At 40.0% G+C, this 22,534-nt stretch overlaps 1 protein-coding gene across 2 annotated transcripts; it reads right to left on the bottom strand.

The window, feature by feature from the left end:
* Nucleotides 1–2,122: 2,122 nt before the first annotated feature.
* LOC131758564 (Fc receptor-like protein 1) lies at nucleotides 2,123–22,503 on the bottom strand. 2 transcript variants are annotated; one of them, XM_059066838.2, is made up of 11 exons: nucleotides 22,365–22,503; nucleotides 18,545–18,565; nucleotides 16,012–16,281; nucleotides 8,436–8,723; nucleotides 8,014–8,292; nucleotides 7,551–7,667; nucleotides 6,457–6,484; nucleotides 5,152–5,234; nucleotides 4,857–4,928; nucleotides 4,258–4,289; nucleotides 2,123–3,320 (listed from the first exon to the last, which is right to left on the bottom strand). In XM_059066838.2, the coding sequence occupies exons 1-11, from the start codon at nucleotides 22,435–22,437 to the stop codon at nucleotides 3,249–3,251; spliced, it is 1,335 nt and encodes a 444-aa protein (XP_058922821.2). In that variant the 5' UTR covers nucleotides 22,438–22,503; the 3' UTR covers nucleotides 2,123–3,248. The 2 variants fall into 2 exon arrangements, with proteins under 2 accessions (XP_058922821.2, XP_066895263.1); XM_067039162.1 differs by lacking the exon at nucleotides 18,545–18,565.
* Between the last annotated feature and the right edge of the window lie 31 nt (nucleotides 22,504–22,534).

Here is a 22,534-nt window from a genome sequence, read left to right on the forward strand (position 1 = left end):
TGAAGACTGAATCATGAAGGAATAGAAAATCTGGAGAGATCAGTAATAAATAGGATATTGAATCAGTAATCAAAAACTTCCCCAGGGCTTCCCTGGTGGTGAAGTGGTTGAGAGTCTGCCTGCCAATGCAGGGGACACGGGTTCATGCCCCAGTCCAGGAAGATCCCCCATGCCACGGAGCAGCTAGGCCCGTGAGCCATGGCCGCTGAGCCTGCTTGTGCGGAGCCTGTGCTCCGCAACGGGAGAGGCCACCACAGTGAGAGGCCTGCATACCGCAAAAACAAACAAACAAACAAACAAACAAAAAACCCACTTCCCCAATAAGAAAAGCCCATGACTGTATAGTTTCACAGGTTGATTCTAGAAAGCATTTAAAGAGGAATTAAAGCCAATTCTTCTCAAGCTGTTCAAAAAATGGAAGAGAATAAACATATACAAAAACATTTTATGAGGCCATAATTACCCAGTTACCAAAGCAAAACAAGGACACTACAAGAAAAGAAAAGAAAATAAAAACCCTACAGGCCAATATCCCTGATGAATATAGATGCAAAAAAAAAATCCACAAAATACTAGCAAATTGAATTCACCCACACCTTAAAAGGATCAAATATCATGATCAAGTGAAATTCATTCCTGGGATACAAAGATGGCTCAACATATGCAAATAAACAACTGTAATATATCAATTTAATAGACTAAAAATTAAAACTATAAGATCATCTCAATAGATGCAGAAAAGGCATTTGACAAAAACTTTCATGATAAAAAAACTTTCAAAATTGAATATAGAAGGAATGTACCTCCATATAATAAAGGCCATATATGACAAATCCACAGCTAATATCATACTCAAAGGTGAAAAGCCAAAAACTTTTCTTCTAACATCAGGAACAAGCAAGAGTGGTCATTCTCACCACTCCTATTCAACATAATACTGGAAGCCCTAGTCAAAGCAATTACACAAGAAAAAGAAATAAAAGGTATCCAAATCAGAAAGGAAGAAATAAAATTTTGTATGTGGATGATATTATTTATATATAGAAAACCCTAAAGACTCCACCAAAAATCTTCTGGGAGTAATAAAATACAGTTAAATTTCAAGTTAAAAATAAACACACAAAAAATCAGTTGCATTTCTACACATTAACAACAAATTATCTGAAAAGAAATAAAGAAGACAATCCCATGTATTATAGCATCAAAAACAATAAAATACTTAGGAATAAATTTAACCAAGGAGGTGAAAGGTCTGTATATTTAAAAGTATAAGACCTTGATGTAAGACATAGAAGAAGACACAAATAAATGGAAAGATATCCCTTGTTCATGGATTGAAAGAATTAATATTGTTAAAGTGTCCATACTACCTGAAGCCATCTATATATTTAATGCAATCCTTATCAATATCCCAATGACATTTTTTCACAGAAATATAACAAAGAATTCTAAAATTTGTTTGGTGCTACAAGAGTCCCCAAATAACCAAAGCAATATTGAGAAAGAAGAACAAAGCTGGAGACATCACACTTCTTGGTTTCAAACTATATTGCAAAGCTATCATAATAAAAACAATATGGTATTGGTATAAAAACAGACACATAGACAAATGAAACAGAATTGAGAGCCCATAAATAAACTCATGCATATATGGTCAATTAATAATTGACAAGAGACCCAAGAATATTCAGTAAAGAAGGGATAGTTTCTTCAATAAATGATGTTGGGAAAACTGGATATTCATATTAAAAAAAAGAAACTGGACTCCTATCTTACACTACTCACAAAAACAAGACAAAAACAAACACATAGATACAAAGAACAGATTAGCAGTTACCAGAGGAAAAGAGGGTGAGGGGAGAGCAAAGTGGGTAAAGGGAACCAACTCTATGGTAATGGACTGAATCTAAACTTTTGGTGTTAAGCACACTGTAGTGTAAATGGAAGTCAAATTATAATATACACATAAAATTTATATAATGTTATAAGCCAACATTACAATTTAAAAAAGAGAAAAATAGAAGAAACACAAATGAGGAAAAAAAGGAATAAAAAGAATTTGATAACTGGAAAATAAAGAAAAACATGGTTAAAATGGTAAATTTTATGTTATTTATATTTTAACAAAATAAAAAAAGAAAAAAATATATTATGATTTAACATATAACAGGATACTACCCAGCTTTTAAAATAGTATAATAATCTACATCCAGACTTTAAAATATTTCATGATATTTTATTAAATAGGTATGCTTCTAAATATCTATATATTCACATGTATGTAGAAGTGTTTCTACAGAAAAATAGAAAAATATCTGCAGAGCTAAGATTTTAACAATGCTAAGCTTTTAACAATGGGTACCACTTGTGGTAACTTATAGGGAAGACTTTAACTTTTACATTATGTACTTTTAAAATGTTTTAATTTATGTGTTAGCTTATGATGGCTTTAAAATTAAAATACAAACTTCAAACCATATTATCACATTTTCAAAAAGTTTGTGAATTAAGGAAGAAAATATATTCCTAAAGCTTTTAGAGGTTGCAACAAATACAGAACTTTGGATGTAGTGAAACCTACTGAGATTATATCTCCTTATAAATATGGGGATATCTAGATTGGCACCTAGATTGGCCTGACATACAAAATATGTCAGTAAAATTTAGTGTAACCGCAATGGTATTTCATGTAACTTTGCTTTAATTTTAGTTTGGTAACAGTGACCCCCAAATTCACTGTGTCACATATTTTATGTAGAAACAGGATGATTAACGTAAGGGGCAGGGTTGGAGCTCTGTACTATCTAAGCAGAGAAAGCACTTGGACAAAAAATTATGGACACAACTTTCTGTATGGAGCAGTCCCACAAAATCACCAACCTTGGGTTCATGCTTTCTAAGCTTCATTGTCCCTCTACTTCATGACCTCAAGTTCTTTTATTCCTGTCCTGTTTCCTCTTGTAAAAAGAACTCAGAGCAAAGTTTGACCTGTACCTGAAAGAACCAATAGGAATCCAGTTCTAGTAACAAAGTTCTTCCCACTCCTGAGTTCATGTTGTTTCTCCTGGGTGATCTCTTCAAAGCTTGAGCCAACTTCACTTCACTGTAGATGCAGGAATAATCTCATGGAGGAAAGCACCTGGATGAGGTGTACTGGAATGCTGATTCTCCCAGGATCTCTGAAGGACATATTAGTTCGGAGGTATGGGGTCATGCATGGTTTCCCAAGAGCAGAATCTTCTATAACTTTACATAGTATCTTCATAGTCCACATCTGTAAGATCCGCCTTCTTCAGCCCAGAATAGATGGCTGAGGAGTTCTAAAAGCAAAGGTACATGGATAGAACCTGAGCAGGGAAGACAAGTCGAACATATTTCCCACAGGTCCTCTTCCCCAGTCCTCTTCCAGTCAGCCTGGATGCACCCTATCATGGTGCACCACTCAAGACAAAACTTGGAGCCTCTTGGAAGACTGTAGCCCTAGGCCACCATTTTCAAAGGGCCTGTGTCCCACTGTTGGGCTACTGAGATGCTCCTGATGAGCTGCAAACTGACCCATAAAAAGCCTTCTCTCATTTTTATGAGTCATTGTTAGGCTGTTCCATGGACTATAATTTTTCAAGGATGTCAGAATTTAGTATTCATAAACTAAATTTAGCCTGTTATTGGAGTTTATCAAGAACTTGAACCCTCTCCTGAGATATTTGGCCGCCACACCACACTAGACTCAAAGACAAAGCACCTACCCTATTTGCACATGTGCAGAGTTGGAATTTATGCAATTTTCTGAAAACATTTTTGTATCATCAGTGAAGTCTTGAATTGATCAAGGTTTAGAAATTACTGATTTTTTAATGATAAAAATCACTTAGGTTAGCTTTATTCAATATTAATTTAGTTTTTGACATGTTGTTTGTTTAACCTTATAGTACAAAATGATGTATGTATGGTTCAACAGTATTTCGGGATAAAGATTTTCAAATCTATAGAATTTTTAGACTAAGCATGCACTATAGTTTAGCTACAAACCTTCCATATGTCCATTGCTAAAAAAGTATATGTGAGCCTCTAAAATTATCTTGTACAATGACACTTTACTGTTATAATCAAATGTTTTTATCCCTGTGGTGTGGGGAGATAAGGTAGGAGATAGACCATGAGATATCTTGTTTTTCTTAAGTGGCCATAATTTTAAAAATTTGAGAACCTGTCCCCAGAAGAAAGAGCATAGAAGAAAGAACAGGGATTCTAACTCACCTTATCCCCAGTATGCATCCCAGGGTGTTCTTCTGTGTAGACAAACATATGTGAGATTCCATTTAGAGTCCTTCATTAAATTAGTGTTAATAAAGTCTTCTTTCTCTCCTGTCTATTTCCCATGGACTTACTTCCATTAATATTTTCTGTCTTGCTTTTCTGCCTATCACAAATATGACTCCTTACTCTACAGAGGAAAACTAGCACCTGGGGGGAGTGAGGGCCTGCCAGCCCCTCCTGGCATTTGTACCTCTCAGCATTTCTGTGCCCACCAAGTATGGGATGGGACAACAGCCACAGCTAGGCAGCTGTATTGGGGTGCTAAGGGAGTACACAGCTGGTACCATCACCAATGCTGCCATCTGACTGGGGAGTGAGATATACAGGAGGCCAAGTTAGAATCAGCACTGGCATCTACTCAAGACAGCTTCCAGACCAAAGGCCAATCTTCATATAAGGCACAGCAATGCTCATAGTCAGCTCCAAGAGAAGAAGCAGCGCCAAAGAACAGAGCCATGTCACCATACACGGTCACTGATAATCCTCCCGGTTCCAGGAAAGACAAAGGTCAGAGTCAAATTCACTCCATCATGTCTCACCTGCTGCTGGTTGCTGTTTCTGCTGCACACAGTACACCAAAGAATAAACCTCATCCCCGCTTACAACATTCACTGAAAGAGAAAAAAATAGGCATCGTGACATGACACAGTCCCTTCCTGCCATATAACTCACTCCATACCTACCACCTTTCACAGCCATGAAGATAGACGAGTCATTTATTTGTAGAGGTGGCTGGGACACAGCAGGGTCAGATTTGGTTAATAGACATCACCTTATTGCTTCTTCCCCAGCTTGCTCTGCCTACTTTGGCCCAGGTCATTTGGGAAGCCTCACCATTTTCATAGTCAGGGTGTAGTTGCTCTGGGGCTTGTGAGTTGAGGTAGGTGGATTCTTGGGGTACAGGGCTGGGAAGGCTCCTGCAAACACAGAAACACATGCTATCTATCTGGGATAGCATCCTAGATGTCCTAGACATAACTATCTGGGATTATGAGTAAAACACTGAAGGCGAGAAGCCTGTTACAAAGTGTCCTGAATAGAATGCTAATTTATGGGGAAATCAGCAATCAGCACAGCTGTCTGGTACAAGCCACAGCTCTATACTTGCACTGAGCAGGGCACTGCAGAGTATCACTGGAGTATATATTCCACAAGTATGAGGTTCTTATTTGACAGCTTACTCTGGTATTGCCCACACCCAGAATAGTGCCATTCACGTCATAAGTGCTCAGTAAATATTGAATGAAAAAATATTGATTCACCCCAGATGGAAACTGGTTGCTAGGCAGAACATGCAGCTTGAGGAAGGGAAAGAAGAAAATGCTCTTGCATGTGCATGTATCACTGAAAAAGTGCTATTCTGATTTGGATAAAAAATCTGTTTTTTGTTGGCAAAAATAATAACACAGTATAAAATGTATCAACTAAACATTGATATCCCCAGATGGAAGTATTTTTAAAATCTTTTCCTCTTCTAACCAACAAGGACCTATCATATAGCACAGGGAACAATACTCAATATTTTGTAATAACCTATAAGGGAAAAGAATCTGAAAAAGAATATATAACTAAATCATTGTGCTGTACACCTGAAACTAACATGGCATTGTAAATCAACTACACTTCAATAAAATAAAATCAAAAATAAATTTTAAAAGATCTTTTCCTCTTCTAATCTTCTAAGGAACTTCATCAACAATTTTTCAGTATGTTTATTACTTATTCTCTGGCCTGTATTATGGAAATGTGTGTATATCTTAACTACTCTAGGATACTTAAAACTCTCAAGATCTCTCCATATATTCATGCTTTCTAGCACTCAACAAAATGACTTACAGACTCTCAGATATTGGTTGATTGATTAAATGCACGAAACTGGTCAATATAATAGAACTGTCTTATTCAGCAGATTTAGTGAAGGACACAAATTAGCAAAAATGATGAAAGGATTTAAATTAATTAGTTAATATATAAAAGAAGAGGAATAGCAAATGAAGTTATCAGTGCAAGAACTCTGGAGTAGCAGTTTTGGATATGACAAAATATGGAAAAAAGCTCATGAGAGAGAACAATTCAAAAAATTGTTTGAAATAGATTTTTCTACATTAACTGTCCACACAGAGAAAGCAGAGGTCTCACCTGAGCGGATCCCTGGCTGAACGACTTCCTGCAAGTCAAACAAATGAACATACATGTCAATGAGGGAACTCTCTTTCTCAGTGTTTTCATACAGCCTTTGTGCAGGGAATGTGCCTTGTTCCAGGATGCCCATTGCAAGATGTTACTGTGTGCTCAGAGGACATCCTGGCAATTATTTGGGCAGATCTTTCATATTGCAGATGAAGAGATTTAGGTCCAGAATAGTTAAGCAAGCTTCCCAAAGACAGTTAATACCATAATTGGACTTGAGCCCAAGGCTCTGTACTCGCACACCTATAACATTTTTTGGTTTTGGTTTTAGAACCATACAACCTAATCCTATCACGACAAAAGGCACTGCCGTAGACACAGTATAGTTGGGGTGACGTCTCCAAAGATGCCCAAGAAGCTTGGAATTTAAGTAAGAATCTCACATTGTCCTCTCTTGCCCCATTTCCAACTTGCTCAATGGAGAACAGGAAAACAAGATTAAACATACAAATAAATAGGTAATAATCAATTGTAATAACATGTGAAGTTACTGGTACTCTGAGGAAGAATAATAGAAGAGAATTGTAAGCTGTGTGATCAGGTGAAGCCTCTTGGAGAAAATGACATTTAAGCTGAAAAGTGAGAAACACTCAGCAAAAAGCATATGTGTGGATGTGTGGGTAAATATTTCAGGGAGAAGAAAAACCATGTGACAATATTCTAAGGCAAATAAGAATTAGTGCAATTTACCTGGGAGATTGTCAGTATAGCTGGAACTGCTAAGTGTATTTCTCTTCTAAGTGGTTGATTAGTTATTTTAAGTAGTTACATTTTTGTATAAAAATTAAACCACAAAAGTACAAGGTATCAGTTTAACCTCAATTGATAATATGTGGGGACGAAGGGCTTTATTAAAAATTTTCACTATTTTAATAGGTGCCATTCCATGTGCTGGGGCATTGGAGGTGGCTATGAGCAGATCTATAGGCAAGGTGGCTAATGGGATATATTCATCCTTATTAGTATATATGTCACAAATCTTGCCTTATTTCAGTGAAAACAAAGGTCACAGTAACAAAATATCAATCTCTATAAATACAAACCTGTTTTTCTCTTGAGCCAGCAGCAAAATAATAGGACCATAATGGTGGGACCAGAGATGCCAAGCAGCACCTCCATGACTCCTGAAGTAAGAACTTCTTTTCTGTCCTCCGTAGGCACTGAAAGGAGAGACCTGTACATGAGCTGCCAAGGAAAAGGGCTTGGGTTTGGAGAGCAGGTATTTTGAGTGTGGGTTGAGGCAAGGTCTGCTCTTCCCGGGGGAGGTAGGGAGGTAAGATTTACTTATGCACCTAGGGACTTGCAGCTTAACACACTGATGAGAGAAGAGAGGCACCAGCTTTGATGTCCCCCATGCCCCCTCGGATATATCTCCCAGGATAGGACTACCCATAGAAGCCTCATCTTTGGTAGCACACCACCAGAAACTTTGTGGGGTCAGCAAAACTCTCCCAGAATGCTGAGAAAGAGACATTGACCGAAGTAGTTCCACAGCATGAGCTATACCTATGATATTGAGTGGTACCACCTCACTGCGCTGGGCCACCAGGCCATTGTTGGCCTCACAGTAGTAGTTTCCAGAATGTTCTGCAGTCAGAGAGAGGTTGAAAGACACTCCTCCTCCAGAGGGAGCTGAGCTGCTCCCCAGGGCGACATCCTCATGATAAAACTGGTACAGGATCGGAGGAGAGCCTCTCCAGACCTCACAGTGAAGCTCCATCATGTCCCCCACCACAGCCTGGGCCCCGGGAGCCCTGAGGGTGAGGACAGGGTGAGACACTGGAACTGAGAGAGACAGTAGACTGTCAGAGGGGGTTTCTGATGATGACAGACTCACAATCCCTGCCCACAGAGTCTCAGCACCAGTTAACTTCCTCAGGGTGTCCCAGGGGAACATGCTGGCTGAGCAGAAAGGCAGTGGAACTTACTTCTGACAGTGATGCTCACCAGCTCACTGAGCCTGGGGCCATAGCCATTGTCAGCCGCACAGTAATATTGCTCAGAGTCACTTTCCCTTGCCACAGGGATCTCAAACGTCGCCGTCAGTGAACGCTGGGTCTTTGTTTCCAGGTTTAAACCCAGGGCTCCTTTGTACCAGAAGAAGGTGATATCTCCTGTGCCCCCAGTGACCAAGCAGACAAGAACCAGCTTTTCTCCCTCCATCAGGTATCCACCTGGAGGTTGTATCTCCAAGCTCACATTACTGATGGGGACTCCTACATGAACACAAGATGACACAGGAAGGTCCTGAGTAGGGAGGGTTTCAGGGACAGGGTGGGTGCGACAGTCCTGAAAGCAAAGGCCTCCGGTGAAATCAACAGCTTATATTGTTTAAAGGTGGGGCAGGGAGCTAGTGGGAAGAGGGAATCCTGCTGATTTGGAATTGTCATGGTTTGGGTTGATGGTGATAGGGTAAGAAAGACACCATAATATTCCCTTGGAGGCTACAGTGTCTTCTCCCTGCCTAAGACAATGTGATTCCCAGAACCCTGATCTCTCAAACTCCCATTTTTCAAGGCACAATAGTGTAATGGTTACAAGTCTAGGTTACAAATCAAACTGCCTGGGTTTGAATGTTGGTTCCAACTCTTCTTGTGCATGCTTGATCAAATTACTTAACTTCTCTGAGACTCAATTTCCCATCTGGAAAATGGAGAAGATAATGACAGTTATCTCCTACAGTTGTGATGCTTCAATTAAACAACATGTGGGTCAGATTGGTTCAACATGATGGAGTAGAAGGACATACACTCACTCCCTCTTGCCAGAGCACTGGGATCACAACTAACTGCTGAACAATCATTGACAGGAAGACACTGTAACTCACTAAAAAAAAATTACCCCACATCCAAAGACAAAGGAGAAGCCACAGTGAGATGGTAGGAGGGGCATAATCACAATAAAATCAAATCCCATGATGCTGGGTGGGTGACTCACAAACTGGAGAACACTTATACCACAGAAGCCCACCCACCAGAGGGAAGGTTCTGAGCTCCACATCAGGCTTCCCAACCTGGGGTTCCGGCAACAGGAGGAGGAATTCCCAGAGAATCAGACTTTCAAGACTAGTGGGATTTGATTGCAGGACTTTGACAGGACTGGGGGAAGAAGAGACTCCACTCTTGGAAGGCACACACAAAGTAGTGTGCACATCAGGACCTGGGAGAAGGAGCAGTGACCCCATAGGAGACTGAACCAGACCTATATGCTAGTGTTGGAGGTTATCTTGCAGAGGCAGGGGGTGGATGTGGCTCACTTCGGGGACAAGGATGCTGGCAGCAGAAAGTCTGGGAAGTACTCCTTGGCATGAGCCCTCCCAGAGTCTACCATTAGCCTCACCAAAGAGCCTGTACCCTCCAGTGCTAGGTCACCTCAGGCCAAACAACCAATGGGGAGGGAACTCAGCCCCACCCATCAGCAGACCAGTGGATTAAACTCTTACTGAGCTCTGCCCACCAGAGCAACAACCAGCTCTACCAACCACCAGTCTCTCCCATCAGGGAGCTTGCACAAGCCTCTTAGATAGCCTCATCCACCAGAGGGCAGAAGCAAGAAGAACTACAATCCTGCAGCCTGTGGACAAAAAACCACATTCACAGAAATATAGACAAGATGAAAAGGCAGAGGGCTCTGTACCAGATGAAGGAACAGGTAAAACCTCAGAAAAACAACTAAATGAAGGGGAAATAGGCAACCTCCCAGAAAAAGAATTCAGAACAATGATAGTGAAGATGATCCAGAACCTTGGGAAAAGAATGGAGGTAAAGATCGAGAAGATGCAAGAAATGTTTAACAAAGACCTAGAAGAATTAAAGAACAAACAAACAGAGATGAACAATACAATAACTGAAATGAAAAACACACTAGAAGGAATCAATAGGGGAATAACTGAGGCAGAAGAACGGATAAGTGACCTAGAAGACAGAATTCACTGCTGTGGAACAGAATAAAGAAAAAAGAATGAAGAGAAATGAAGACAGCATAAGAGACCTCTCAACAACATTTAATGCACCAAAATTCACATTTTAGGGGTCCCAGAAGAAGAAGAGAGAGAGAAAATATTTGAAGAGATTATAGGTGAAAAGTCCCCTAACATGGGAAAGGAAATAGCCACCCATGTCCAAGAAGTGCAGAGAGTCCCAGGCAGGATAAAACCAAGGAGAAACATGCTGAGACACATAGTAATCACAGTGACAAAAATTAAAGACAAAGAAAAATTATTAAAAGCAACAAGGGAAAAATGACAAATAACATACAAGGGAATTCCCATAAGGTTAACTGCTGATTTCACAGCAGAAACTCTACAAGCCAGAAGCGAGTGGCACAATATATTTAAAGTGATGAAAGAGAAGAACCCACAACCAAGATTACTCTACCCAGCAAGGATCTCATTCAGATTCTACAGAGAAATCAAAAGCTTTACAGACAAGAAAGACCTAAGAGAATTCAGCACCATCAAACCAGCTAAAGGAACTTATGCTTTAGGAACTAATGCTAAAGGAAGTTCTCTACGTGGGAAACACAAGAGAATAAAAGGACCTACAAAAACAAACACAAAACAGTTAAGAAAATGGTAATAGGAATATACATATCAATAATTACCTTAAATGTGAATGGATTAAATGCTCCAACCAAAAGACACAGGCTTGCTGAATGGATACAAAAGCAAGACCCTATATATGCTGTCTACAAGAGACCCACTAGGCACACATACAGACTGAAAGTGAGGGGATGGATAAAGATATTCCATGAAAATGGAAATCAAAAGAAAGCTGGAGCTCATATCAGATAAAATACACTTTAAAATAAAGAATGTTACAAGAGACAAGGAAGGACACTACATATGATCGAAGGATCAATCCAAGAAGAAGATATAACAATTATAAATATATATGCACCCAACATAGGAGCACCTCAATACATAAGGCAACTGCTAACAGCTATAAAAGAGAAAATCGACAGTAACACGATAATAGTGGGGGACTTTAATACCTCACTTACACCAATGGACAGATCATCCAGACAGAAAATTAATAAGGAAACAGAAGTTTTAAATGACACAATAGACCAGATAGATTTAATTGATATTTATAGGACATTCCATCCCCAAACAGCAGATTACACTTTCTTCTCAAGCGCACATGGAACATTCTCCAGGATAGTTCACATCTTGGGTCACAAATCAAGCCTCAGTAAATTTAAGAAAATTGAAATCACATCAAGCATCTTTTCCAACCACAACACTATGAGATTAGAAATAAATTTCAGGGAAAGAAAACGTAAAAAACACAAACATGGGCTTCCCTTGTGGCGCAGTGGTTGAGAGTCCGCCTGCCGATGCAGGGGACAAGTGTTCTTGCCCCGGTCCGGGAAGACGTGCCGCGGAGCGGCTGGGCCCGTGAGCCATGGCTGCTGAGCCTGCGCGTCCGGAGCCTGTGCTCTGCAATGGGAGAGGCCACAACAGTGAGAGACCCACGTACCACAAAAAAAAAATAACAACAAAAAAACCCCCCACAAACACATGGAGGCTAAACAATACATTACTAAATAACCAAGAGATCACTGAAGAAATCAAAGAGGAAATTTAAAAATACCTACAGACAAATGACAAAAAAACACGATGATCCAAAACCTAGGGTATACAGCAAAAGCAGTTCTAAGAGTGAAGTTTATAGCAGTACAATCCTACCTCAAGAAACAAGAAAAATCTCAAATAAACAATCTAAACTTACATCTAAAGGAACTAGAGAAAGAAGAAACAAAACCCAAAGTTAGTAGAAGGAAAGAAATCATAAAGATTTAAAGATCAGAGCAGAAATAAATGAAGTAGAAACAAAGATCAATAAAACTAAAAGCTGGTTATTTGATAAACAAAATGGATAAACATTTAGCCAATAAGAATCAGATTAGAAATGAAATAATTTCTAATAATCAATAAGATTAGAAATGAAAAAGAAGTTACAATGGACACCACAGAAATACAAAGGATCATAAGAGACTACTACAAGCAACTCTATGCCAATAAAATGGACAACCTGGAAGAAATGGACAAATTTTTAGAAAGCTATAACCTTCCAAGACTGAACCAGGAAGAAATAGAAAATATGAACACACCAATCACAAGTAATGAAAGTGAAAGTGTGATTAAAAATCTTCCAACAAACAAAAGTCCAGGACCAGATGGCTTCACAGGTGAATTCTATCAAACATTTAGAGAAGAGCTAATACTCACCCTTCTCAAACTCTTACAAAAAAATTGCAGAGGAAGGAACACTCCCAGATTCATTCTACAAGGCCACCATCACCCTGATACCAAAACCAAAGATACTACAAAAAAATTAAATTACAGACCAATATCACTGATGAGTATAGATGCAAAAGTGCTCAACAAAATACTAGCAAACAGAATCCAACAACACAGTAAAAGGATCATACATCATGATCAAGTGGGATTAATCCCAGGGATGCAAGGATTCTTCAATATATGCAAATCAATCAACGTGATACACCACATTAACAAACTGAAGGAGAAAAATCATATGATCATCTCAATAGATGAAGAAAAAGCTTTTGACAAAATTCAACACCTATATATGATAAAAAACTCTCCAGAAAGTGGGCATACAGGGGACCTACCTCAACATAATAAAAGCCATATATGACAAACCCACAGCAAACATCATTCTCAATGGTGAAAAACTGAAAGCATTTCCTCGAAGATCAGGAACAAGACAAGGATGTCCACTCTCACCACTATAATTCAACATAGTTTTGGAAGTCCTAGCCATGGCAATCAGAGAAGCAAAAGAAATAAAAGGAATACAAATTGGAAAAGAAGATGTAAAACTGTCACCGCTTGCAGATGACCTGATACTATACATAGAGTCCCCTAAAGATGCCACCAGAAAACTACTAGAGCTAATGAATGAATTTGGTAAAGTTGCAGGATACAAAATTAATGCACAGAAATCTCTTGCATTCCTAAACACTAACAATGAAAGATCATAAAGAAAAATTAAGGAAACAATCCCATTCACCATTGCAAAAAAAAGAATAAAATACCTAGGAATAAACCTACCTAAGGAGGTAAAAACCCTGTACTCAGAAAACTGTAAGACACTGATGAAATAAATCAAAGATGGCACAAACAGATGGAGAGATATACCATGTCCTTGTATTGGAAGAATCAATATTGTGAAAATGACTATACGACCCAAAACAATGTACAGATTCAATGCAATCCCTATCAAATTACCAATGGCAATTTTTTACAGAACTAGAACAAAATATCTTAAAATTTGTATGGAGACACAAAATATCCCGAATAGCCAAAGCAACCTTGAGGGAAAAAAATGGAGATGGAGGAATCAGACTCCCTGACTTCAGACTATCCTGCAAGCCTACAGTAATCAAGACAATATAGGACTGGCACAAAAACCCAAATATAGATCAATGGAACAGGATAGAAAGCCCAGAGATAAATCCACGCACCTACAGTCAACTAATCTCTGACAAAGGAGGCAAGGATATACAATAGAGAAAAGGCAGTCTCTTCAATAAGTGGTGCTGGGAAAACTGGACAGCTACATGTAAAAGAATGAAATTAGAACACTTCCTAACACCATACACAAAAATAAACTCAAAATGGATTAAAGACCTAAATATAAGACCAGACACTAAAACTCTTAGAGGAAAACATAGGAAAAACACTTTTTGACATAAATCACAGCAAGATCTTTTTTGAACCCACCTCCTAGAGTAATGGAAATAAAAACTAAATTAAACAAATGGGACCTAATGAAGGTTTAAAGCTTTTGCACAGCAAAGGAAACTGTAAACAAGACAAAAGGACAACCCTCAGAATGGGAGAAAATATTTGCAAATGAATTGATGGACAAAGGATTAATCTCCAAAATTTATAAACAGCTCATGCAGCTCAATATTAAAAAACAAACAACCTAATCAAAAAATGAGCAGAAGACCTAAATAGACATTTCTCCAAAGAAGGCATGGCCAAGAGGGAAAATCTGCTCAACATCACTAATTTTTAGAGAAATGCAAATCAAAACTACAATGAGGTATCACCTCACATCGGTTAGAATGGGCATCAACAGAAAACCTACAAACAATAAATGCTGGAGAGGGTGTGGAGAAAAGGGAACCCTCTTGCACTGTTGGTGGGAATGTAAATTGATACAGCCACTATGGAGAATAGTATGGAGGTTCCTTAAAAAACTACAAATAGAACTACCATATGACCCAGCAATCTCACTACTGGGCATGTACCCAGAGAAAACCATAATTCAAAAAGACGCATGCACCCCTATATTCATTGCAGCACTATTTACAATAACCAGGTCATGGAAACAACCTAAATGCCCATTGACAGACTAGTGGATAAAGAAGATGTGGTACATATATACAGTGGAATATTAGCCATAAAAGGAAACGAAATTGGTTCATTTGTAGAGACATGGATGGACGTAGAGACTATCATACAGAGTGAAATAAGTCAGAAAGAGAAAAACAAATATCGTATATTAACACATATATGTGGAACCTAGGAAAATGGTAGAGATGAACCAGTTTGCAAGGCAGGAATTGAGACACAGATGCAGAGAACAAACGTATAGACACCAAGGGGGGGAAATGGTGGGTGGGGTTGGGGGGGTTGGTGGAATGAACTGGGAAATGGGATTGACATGTATACACTGATGTGTATAAAATAGATAACTAATAAGAACCTGCTGTATAAAAAATAAAATAAAAATTAAAAAAACAAAGTAAAAACAACATGTGTGAATCACTAGAACAGGGCCTATGACATATGAACCGTCCAGAGGCTTTTTGTAGTGGTCCAGGTTCATGGAGTTGAGTTTTGAGGAAGTCTGGCAAAGCCCAGCTTTCAGAAGGAATTAGCAATTGCTTTATGGTATCATGGATACATCTTTGTCTGAGAGTGGGAGAGGATGTCAGAAACGTCAACCATGTTATATGGAATAACATGGTTCAGAATCACAAAACACCCACAATTCCTTTTCATCTTTCAAAATCAGACCTCAGCTTCTCTTCCATAAGCCCTTCCCCCATAACCTTTTCCTCAAAGCCTCCTCTTACCATCTCAGTCAGATTTCTCCCTTCTTTGTAGTTTCTATTAATAGTCGACCTTTACAACACCACCATACATTTCATCCTAGTTGTTTAGGATGCCAGTTAAGCATCAGCTTCTCATAGTCAGGGACAATATATTATGCAGCTATTTCCTCCACACCCTCCAGCACAGTGATGACACAGAGTAAGGGCTTCCTAAAAATTCTTGTTTGCTTGAATGCAAATAGCAAGGAGAAGGGAAGACCCCTTAAGGACTCTGATAAAAAGAAGCTCAGGTACATGTCTCAAACAGCATCCATGCATGCAGGAACAGAACACAACAGTCAGGGAAGACCAGCCTCGTACCTCTGCCCTTCTCAGCCCAGCCCAGCAGAGGCCCCCACTGGAACTCACCGTGTACTTGGATCTGGACTCTGCGGCTCCATTTGAATCTGAGTGGTGTTGTCTTTGCTTGACACCAGTAGGACCCTGAGTCTTCCCTCCACACAGCAGGAATCCAGAGCTCTGGGATGCTGTCCCAGTCCAGCCCTAGGGGCCTGCCATCTTTGTAGAAGCGGAACTGGAGCTGAACATCTAACTTCTGTGGAGGGGGCTGGGTCTTACAGGTCAGGGTCATTGAATTCCCCTCTATGGGCCGAGAGGGGCTGACTATCAGGAACAGCTCTAGTGGGAAGAGTTAAACACATATTCTAGGGCAATGGGGTTCAGAGATCCTGATGGATGGCACTTTGTGTTCTCAGCATTTGCTCTCAGCAAGACTCAGAGGTCCAGCTCATTGGACATGCAGACCACTTCTCACATTACTGCCCTGCCCCGACATGGCGCATGGGTTTCCAACTGCTCACCCCCAGCACCTCCTGCCCCTGTGCAGCATCATTTCCTTCTACAAGGCAACCCTTACCTTTGACTTGGTTATTACCCTTTGAAGTTTCTATCCATGAACCAAAAACACTTTTGGAGACAATGCAGGAATACTGATGACTGTCACTAGAGTTGGCATTGGAGATGGTGAAGCTTGAAGTTTTAGGAAAATATATTTCATCCATCCTTGTTATAAGCCATATTGGTCATTTTCTTCTGTTCCCATTCCCCTGATGTCTCAGACCCACGCTATCTCTTTCAGTGATAGAATATGAGACATGGAGAATCAGTCTGGGAAATACTCAGAGGAACTCTTTTTCTTCTGTATTGTTTCTCTCCTGCTCCTTTTATTGCTATTCCTAATGGAAGGAAGAGGCATGCATCTGCCTAGAAATACCCTGCATCCATACATCCACATGGCCCAGATCCCTTGATCTGGGACCTCTATACAAACCCCTATATAAAGCAGGTATCCCTTTTTGGCCATAGGGGTTCTTTTCCCGATGAATTAAAGAAGAATAAAGTTGTGTTCTGCTTTCATCTCATCTCTTTATCTATCCCAGTTGCAGCAGCCCATGAAATATCAAAAGCCCTGATTGCATTTGCTCCCAGGGCATTTGTTTATCCAACCCTCAGAGCCTCTGTTCTTTTGGAAGTTTAAAGAGTATTCCTAAGAAAAGCCTCTTTGTCTCCTCATCAGATGAAAATGCTAAGTGTTCTAGATCACTGAGGGGTGATGCCTAGTCCAGTATCTATAATCTCCAAGCCTCTGACTAGAATGCTTTACCCTAGGACTTTTAAAAATTCAGTTCAACTGTGGTACCAAAATGCTTGCCCTGTGCTGAGGCCTGGAATACCCTGTGAATTAATCACTTTCTCTCCTTGGAAAACTGTAGTCTCCAGAGGACTGAGGAGCATAGCAGGAAAAAGAATAAAAAAGGCATCTAGGCACCTGTAACCCACTCTTTTGAATGGATCTGGGGTGGGGATGGAATAGGACACTGGACAGGGCAGTTTGCATGGGTCCAGAGCTCAGTCTTGAAGGTTGGAGCTTGTTTCAGAAAATTCTCAGGCACAGAGACTACCTGGCAAATTCCTGGTGGCAGAAGCTTTGTTTCTTCATCCTGGATGTGGCTTTGGATTTTTGCTTAGGCTACGACTGGTCAGGCACATTTACAGAGTAAAAGCAGAGCCAAGCACAGGGCATCATGGAATTAACATAAGGCATGTGTTAGACTTGGACAAACATCAGGTGAGGAAACCAGAAGCCTGAGTTGATTCTGGGTATCTCTTGTCATAGGAATTCCAAACCCTGTGTTCCTAGTTGCACATGCAGCCTGTGTTGAAGTAGCAGGATAATCTCTTTTAAGCCTGTGCTTATTATTTTAAGGACAAGACAGCAGTCCTCATATATATTAGATTTAAACATACTTTAGTGGAAGATTTCTTCTGGAGGAAAATTTCCTCCTCTCCTCATCCGGTACAAGTAAGACTGAATCAGGGGCAAACTAATGAAGTAAGTTTGCATAAACCAGAATCTGAGAGAGAAAAGGCACCGGGGTAAAAGTTGTGGCTGCAGAGCAGGGCCGAAAACAGGAAGAAGGCAACAGTTTACAGTTTGTACTGTAATGCCCACGCATTGACTGAAATGTTGTTCTCTGTGGAGGTGTGACTTTGGCAGTTTTTCCAACACTTCTGGTGGAGTACCCAGCTGGGAGTACACAGGGGCCTTGGAGCTCTTCTGCCAGAGGGCAGAGATTCTTCTATAACATCAACCTTCGGCACCCCCTGACTTCCTTGTGCAAACAGCATTACCCTCCCTAAGCTGGGACGCCCCCCCCAAAAAAAAGACTGTGGTCTTGAGAAGGTCAGAGCAAGACCAGTTCCATCAGCTGAGCATGTACATGTCATGTGCAGAGACTGGTGTGAACACAAGCAACCTGCACCCAAGGGGGCCGCAGTCATCTGTATACCGGATATCAAACAGCCATCCACAGGCCTCCTGCTCTGGTTCAAGTGACAAGATACCCACAGACCGTGAAGAAGAAAAGGAAGTGCAACTCACCAGTTGGTTCACAGAGTGGAGCTGGGAGAGAATTTAGCAGAGATCAGTACAGGGCAGCCAATCCCAAACATACCCAAAGTTTAACTCCCATGAGGGCTTTCCCAACAACGCACCCTCCTTCTTTTGTGCCCTTCCTCTCTTTTTTCTCTCTTTCCCTCTCTTTTCCCCTTCCTATCTTCTTATTTTCTCCCCCTTCCCTACCCTGCTTCCTTCCTCCTTTCTCTCTGTTCCTTTCCCCACATTCCACATCAATCACCTGCCTACAAAATGACACAGAGTTCTGTTTTATGATTGTAATTTCCAATAACTTCTCTCACCTGTGGTTATGAGATGGTGCCTTTGTTGTATAACTACTTAGCCACTCCCTTCCTCAAGTCCATCATCCTCATTCCCTCTCTCAAAAGTCTGATGATGCAGCTCTAGACTTGCTGACTCATGGTAACAGTGGTCAGGCAAGGAGAGTGTACAGGCTTATGCTCAAAACATGATGCCCCTTTATTTAACAACTTCAGGGCAGAGGAGGCTTAGGTCCAGAGAAGGACTTCAGATTTCTCCAAAGATTCTCTCTTATCCCAAGGATTTGACCATAATATTATGGCATAATGGTCAAGAACAGAAAATTCTGGAGAAAACCCAGCCTTTGTAGTCAGATGACATAGACTTGAATCCTGGCTCTTCCTCATACAAGCTGTGTGACTCTGGGAAAAATGCTTTACCTCTCTGTGCTTTAGTTTTCTGTAAAATGGAGATAACAATAGAACTACCTCACATAGTTCTGTGAAGATTAAATGAGTTGATATCCACAAAATGTTTAGAAGAATGCCTGAAATTTGTCTAGCATTTAATAAATATTATCTCACTATTATTATCTATTTTAGTTCAGTTTGGTCTGAGATGCCTACTGTTTATATTAAATGTTTATTTGAGTAATCGGTTCCTCAGGAAGAAGAAGGGAATCAATGAGGGCTAGCATGAAAATCACATTTTATTTATTCATCCATACCACAAATAATTTTGAGTGCCTACTATATGCCAGGCATTGTACATCACACTTAGGTTGCAGGAATGAACATGAATGACAATCTTTTCTGTCAAGGAATTTACATTATAGTGGGAGAGAGCCAATCAAAAAAATATATATGTAACATGATTTTAGAGAATGGTCAGTGCTATAAGAAAAATACAGTAGAAAAATAAGTTACAGAGTATCTTGTATGGTCTTGACTATTTAGATAGATGTCAATTGAGTAGAAACATGAATGAAATTAGAGAGCAGGCTTTCTGAATACTTGGGAAAGAACATTCCTGGCAGAGAAACAGCAAATGCAAAGACCTTGAGAAGGAATGAGCTTGTCCAAGGAAGAATGAGAAGGCAGGTGCCCTAGGAACTGACTAGGTGAGGGAAACAGTGGTTGATACTGGTGTGTGAGAAGTAAGCAGGGGCCAGTCACAGAAAGCTTTGTGGGCTTGGTAATAACTTTGGATTTTGTTCATGATGTAATGGAGAGCGATGGACAGTTCTGACTTAATTTGCTTTTGTAGAATGATTCTTCCACTGTAGAAAGAACAGACTATAGACATGCAAGAGTAGCAGGGAGAACACTAGTGGGAGTTTAGTCTGGAAGAGTAAGGATGGTGGCCCAGGCTAGGCAGTATTGGTGCTGTGAAGGGGACAGATCTCAGTACAAATTCGGAAGTAGAATCAATAGGAATTACTTATGGATTGGATATAAAGTGTCAAAGACAGAGAGGAATTAAGTATAACTCCTAGATATTTGGCCGTAGCAACCAGAAGAATGGTGGTGACATTTACAAAACTGGAGAAATGGTTGGGAAAAATAGGTTAAGTCCTATGATGATGGTGATTCATGTGGAAGATCAAAGGATCTGTTAGGACATGTTGAGTTTAAAATGCATATTAAACAGTTGAATGGCAGTTGACAATATGAAAGGTGTTCAAAGGTGGGATCGAAGTTGGATAAATAAGCTTGATTTTAAGCTGTTTAAGCTTAAAGTGACTATAACTTAGGGAATGAGTATGGATGGAGAAGACAAGTCTACGTACCAATCTTGAGAAACTCAAACATTTCAAGGCCAGTAAAGCAGCAGGTATTAAGTTAGAAAGAACACCAGCAGAATACGGTATTTAGAAGCCAAGTGGAAAAGTATCTCCAGGAGAGGGAATGATCAACTTATGTCAAATACCCCTGAGATACTGAATAAAAAGAGAAATAAAAATTGAATCCTGGGTGAGGCAACATAGAGGTGGTTGATGATATTAACAAGAGCAGTTTCAGTGGAGTGATGAGGACAAAGATTGGTTGAAGTGGATTCAATAAAGGATAAGGAAGAACTATAAGGACCTAAAACAATTTAGCAGTTTCCAGGGGTTAGGAATGAGGGAGGAGTTGACTCTAGAGGGATTGAGGGCATGAAGGAAATTTTGAAGTGATGGAAATCTTCTGTATTTTGATCGTGGTGGTAGTCATATGATGCTAAATCTTTGTCAAAAATCATAGACATTGCATCAAAAATGTGTATCTTACCGTAATGTAAATTAAAAATGAATTTTAAAAAGAAAGGGTGGGAGGAGACCAAGTCAAGATAATGACTCGCTAAAAACTATAAAAGGATGTGCAGAATGGTGAAGCAAACGGAGGTCACATTTCTATTATTTTAAGATAGAAGATATTATGGCATATTTGTATACTTATAGGAATAATCCAGGATGGAGAAATATTTTGATGATGGAGCAAGGGAGTCTGGGACCCAATGCACAAGTGGAGAGTCCTGTCTTCAATTCGGATGAGGGAAAATATATCCATAATAGGGAGAGAAAAGGCAGAGTATGTAAATGCAGAGGTGAGCAGTTGATAGATACAGCCGTATAAAGGTGAGGAAATTTTCTTTCGACTGTTTTTATTTTTCTTAGGTTATAAACTAAGAGTAATAAGAGAAAAGTTTGAGGAGAAAGGAGTGGATATGAGGAAGTGGTCATCAAGAATGGAAGAGCATTGACTCTGAAAGAATAGGAGGATTGCATGGCACCTGAGATTGGTGGTCCTACATTTAAAGAAAGATAAGTCAGCTGGATTGTACCTTTTGTTTAGAGTCACATTCAGCTGCTTAGGCACAGGTGAGAAGCATGCAGAAAAGTGTGTTAGTCAGGAAAGTGCTATGGGGATGAGGGATGAAGGTATATCCAAAGGAGTATTGTGATAAACTGCAGAATCTAAGTACAGTGAGAAGTGAGGACATGGAGTGTAGTAATTTGCCAGTGGAAAAGTAAGCCTGGGGAGGGGAAGGCATGTTGAATATGGAGCATTAGAGAAAGTAAGCTGAAAATACAATGTAGTCGGGTAGGGAGGTGGGTGCTGAAGTCAAAGATTTTGGAAGTGGGACAGTTGTTGGTAATGATAAGTTCTAGGGTTTTGGTAGAAGTGGGGAAGTCAAGGAAGGATATAGGAAAATCATGTTGATGATAAGAAGGGCAAGGAACTGAGAGGCCAATTTGTTGTTTGAATTATCTTTGTGGCTATCGAAACCACCAAGAACAAAGTCAGAATCAAAAGTGGAAAGAAAGACAGAAAATGAACACTTCCTATGAGATAAAAATTAAAATGATAGTTTTCTTCCAAAATCTGGCTTTCCAGTGTCTACGACTTTCTGCCCAACTTTAAGCCCTCAGTGAGAAGTAAGGATCTGAGCATGCCTGACCATTGCCCGGCAGAAACTTAGGCCTGAGAAGTCCCCATGCTCTTCAGGAAGCCAGGCGCCAGGGAATGGAAACCCATACCCTTTTGGGAGTTGTTCTACTCACCACAGATCAACAGCAAGAGCCTCAGCAGCATGAGGACCAGGTCAGGGGACTGGAGCTGGAGGTGCTCTCTCATCAAAAAATGAATTCACCTTAGAATCAGAAGGCAGTGGCTTGTCAGAGGTTTGAGGAAGTCGGGATCAGAAGTCACACAATCGAAAGCACACATTTAC

Source organism: Kogia breviceps, chromosome 1 (genome assembly GCF_026419965.1).
Source record: "Kogia breviceps isolate mKogBre1 chromosome 1, mKogBre1 haplotype 1, whole genome shotgun sequence".
NCBI lineage: Eukaryota > Metazoa > Chordata > Mammalia > Artiodactyla > Physeteridae > Kogia > Kogia breviceps.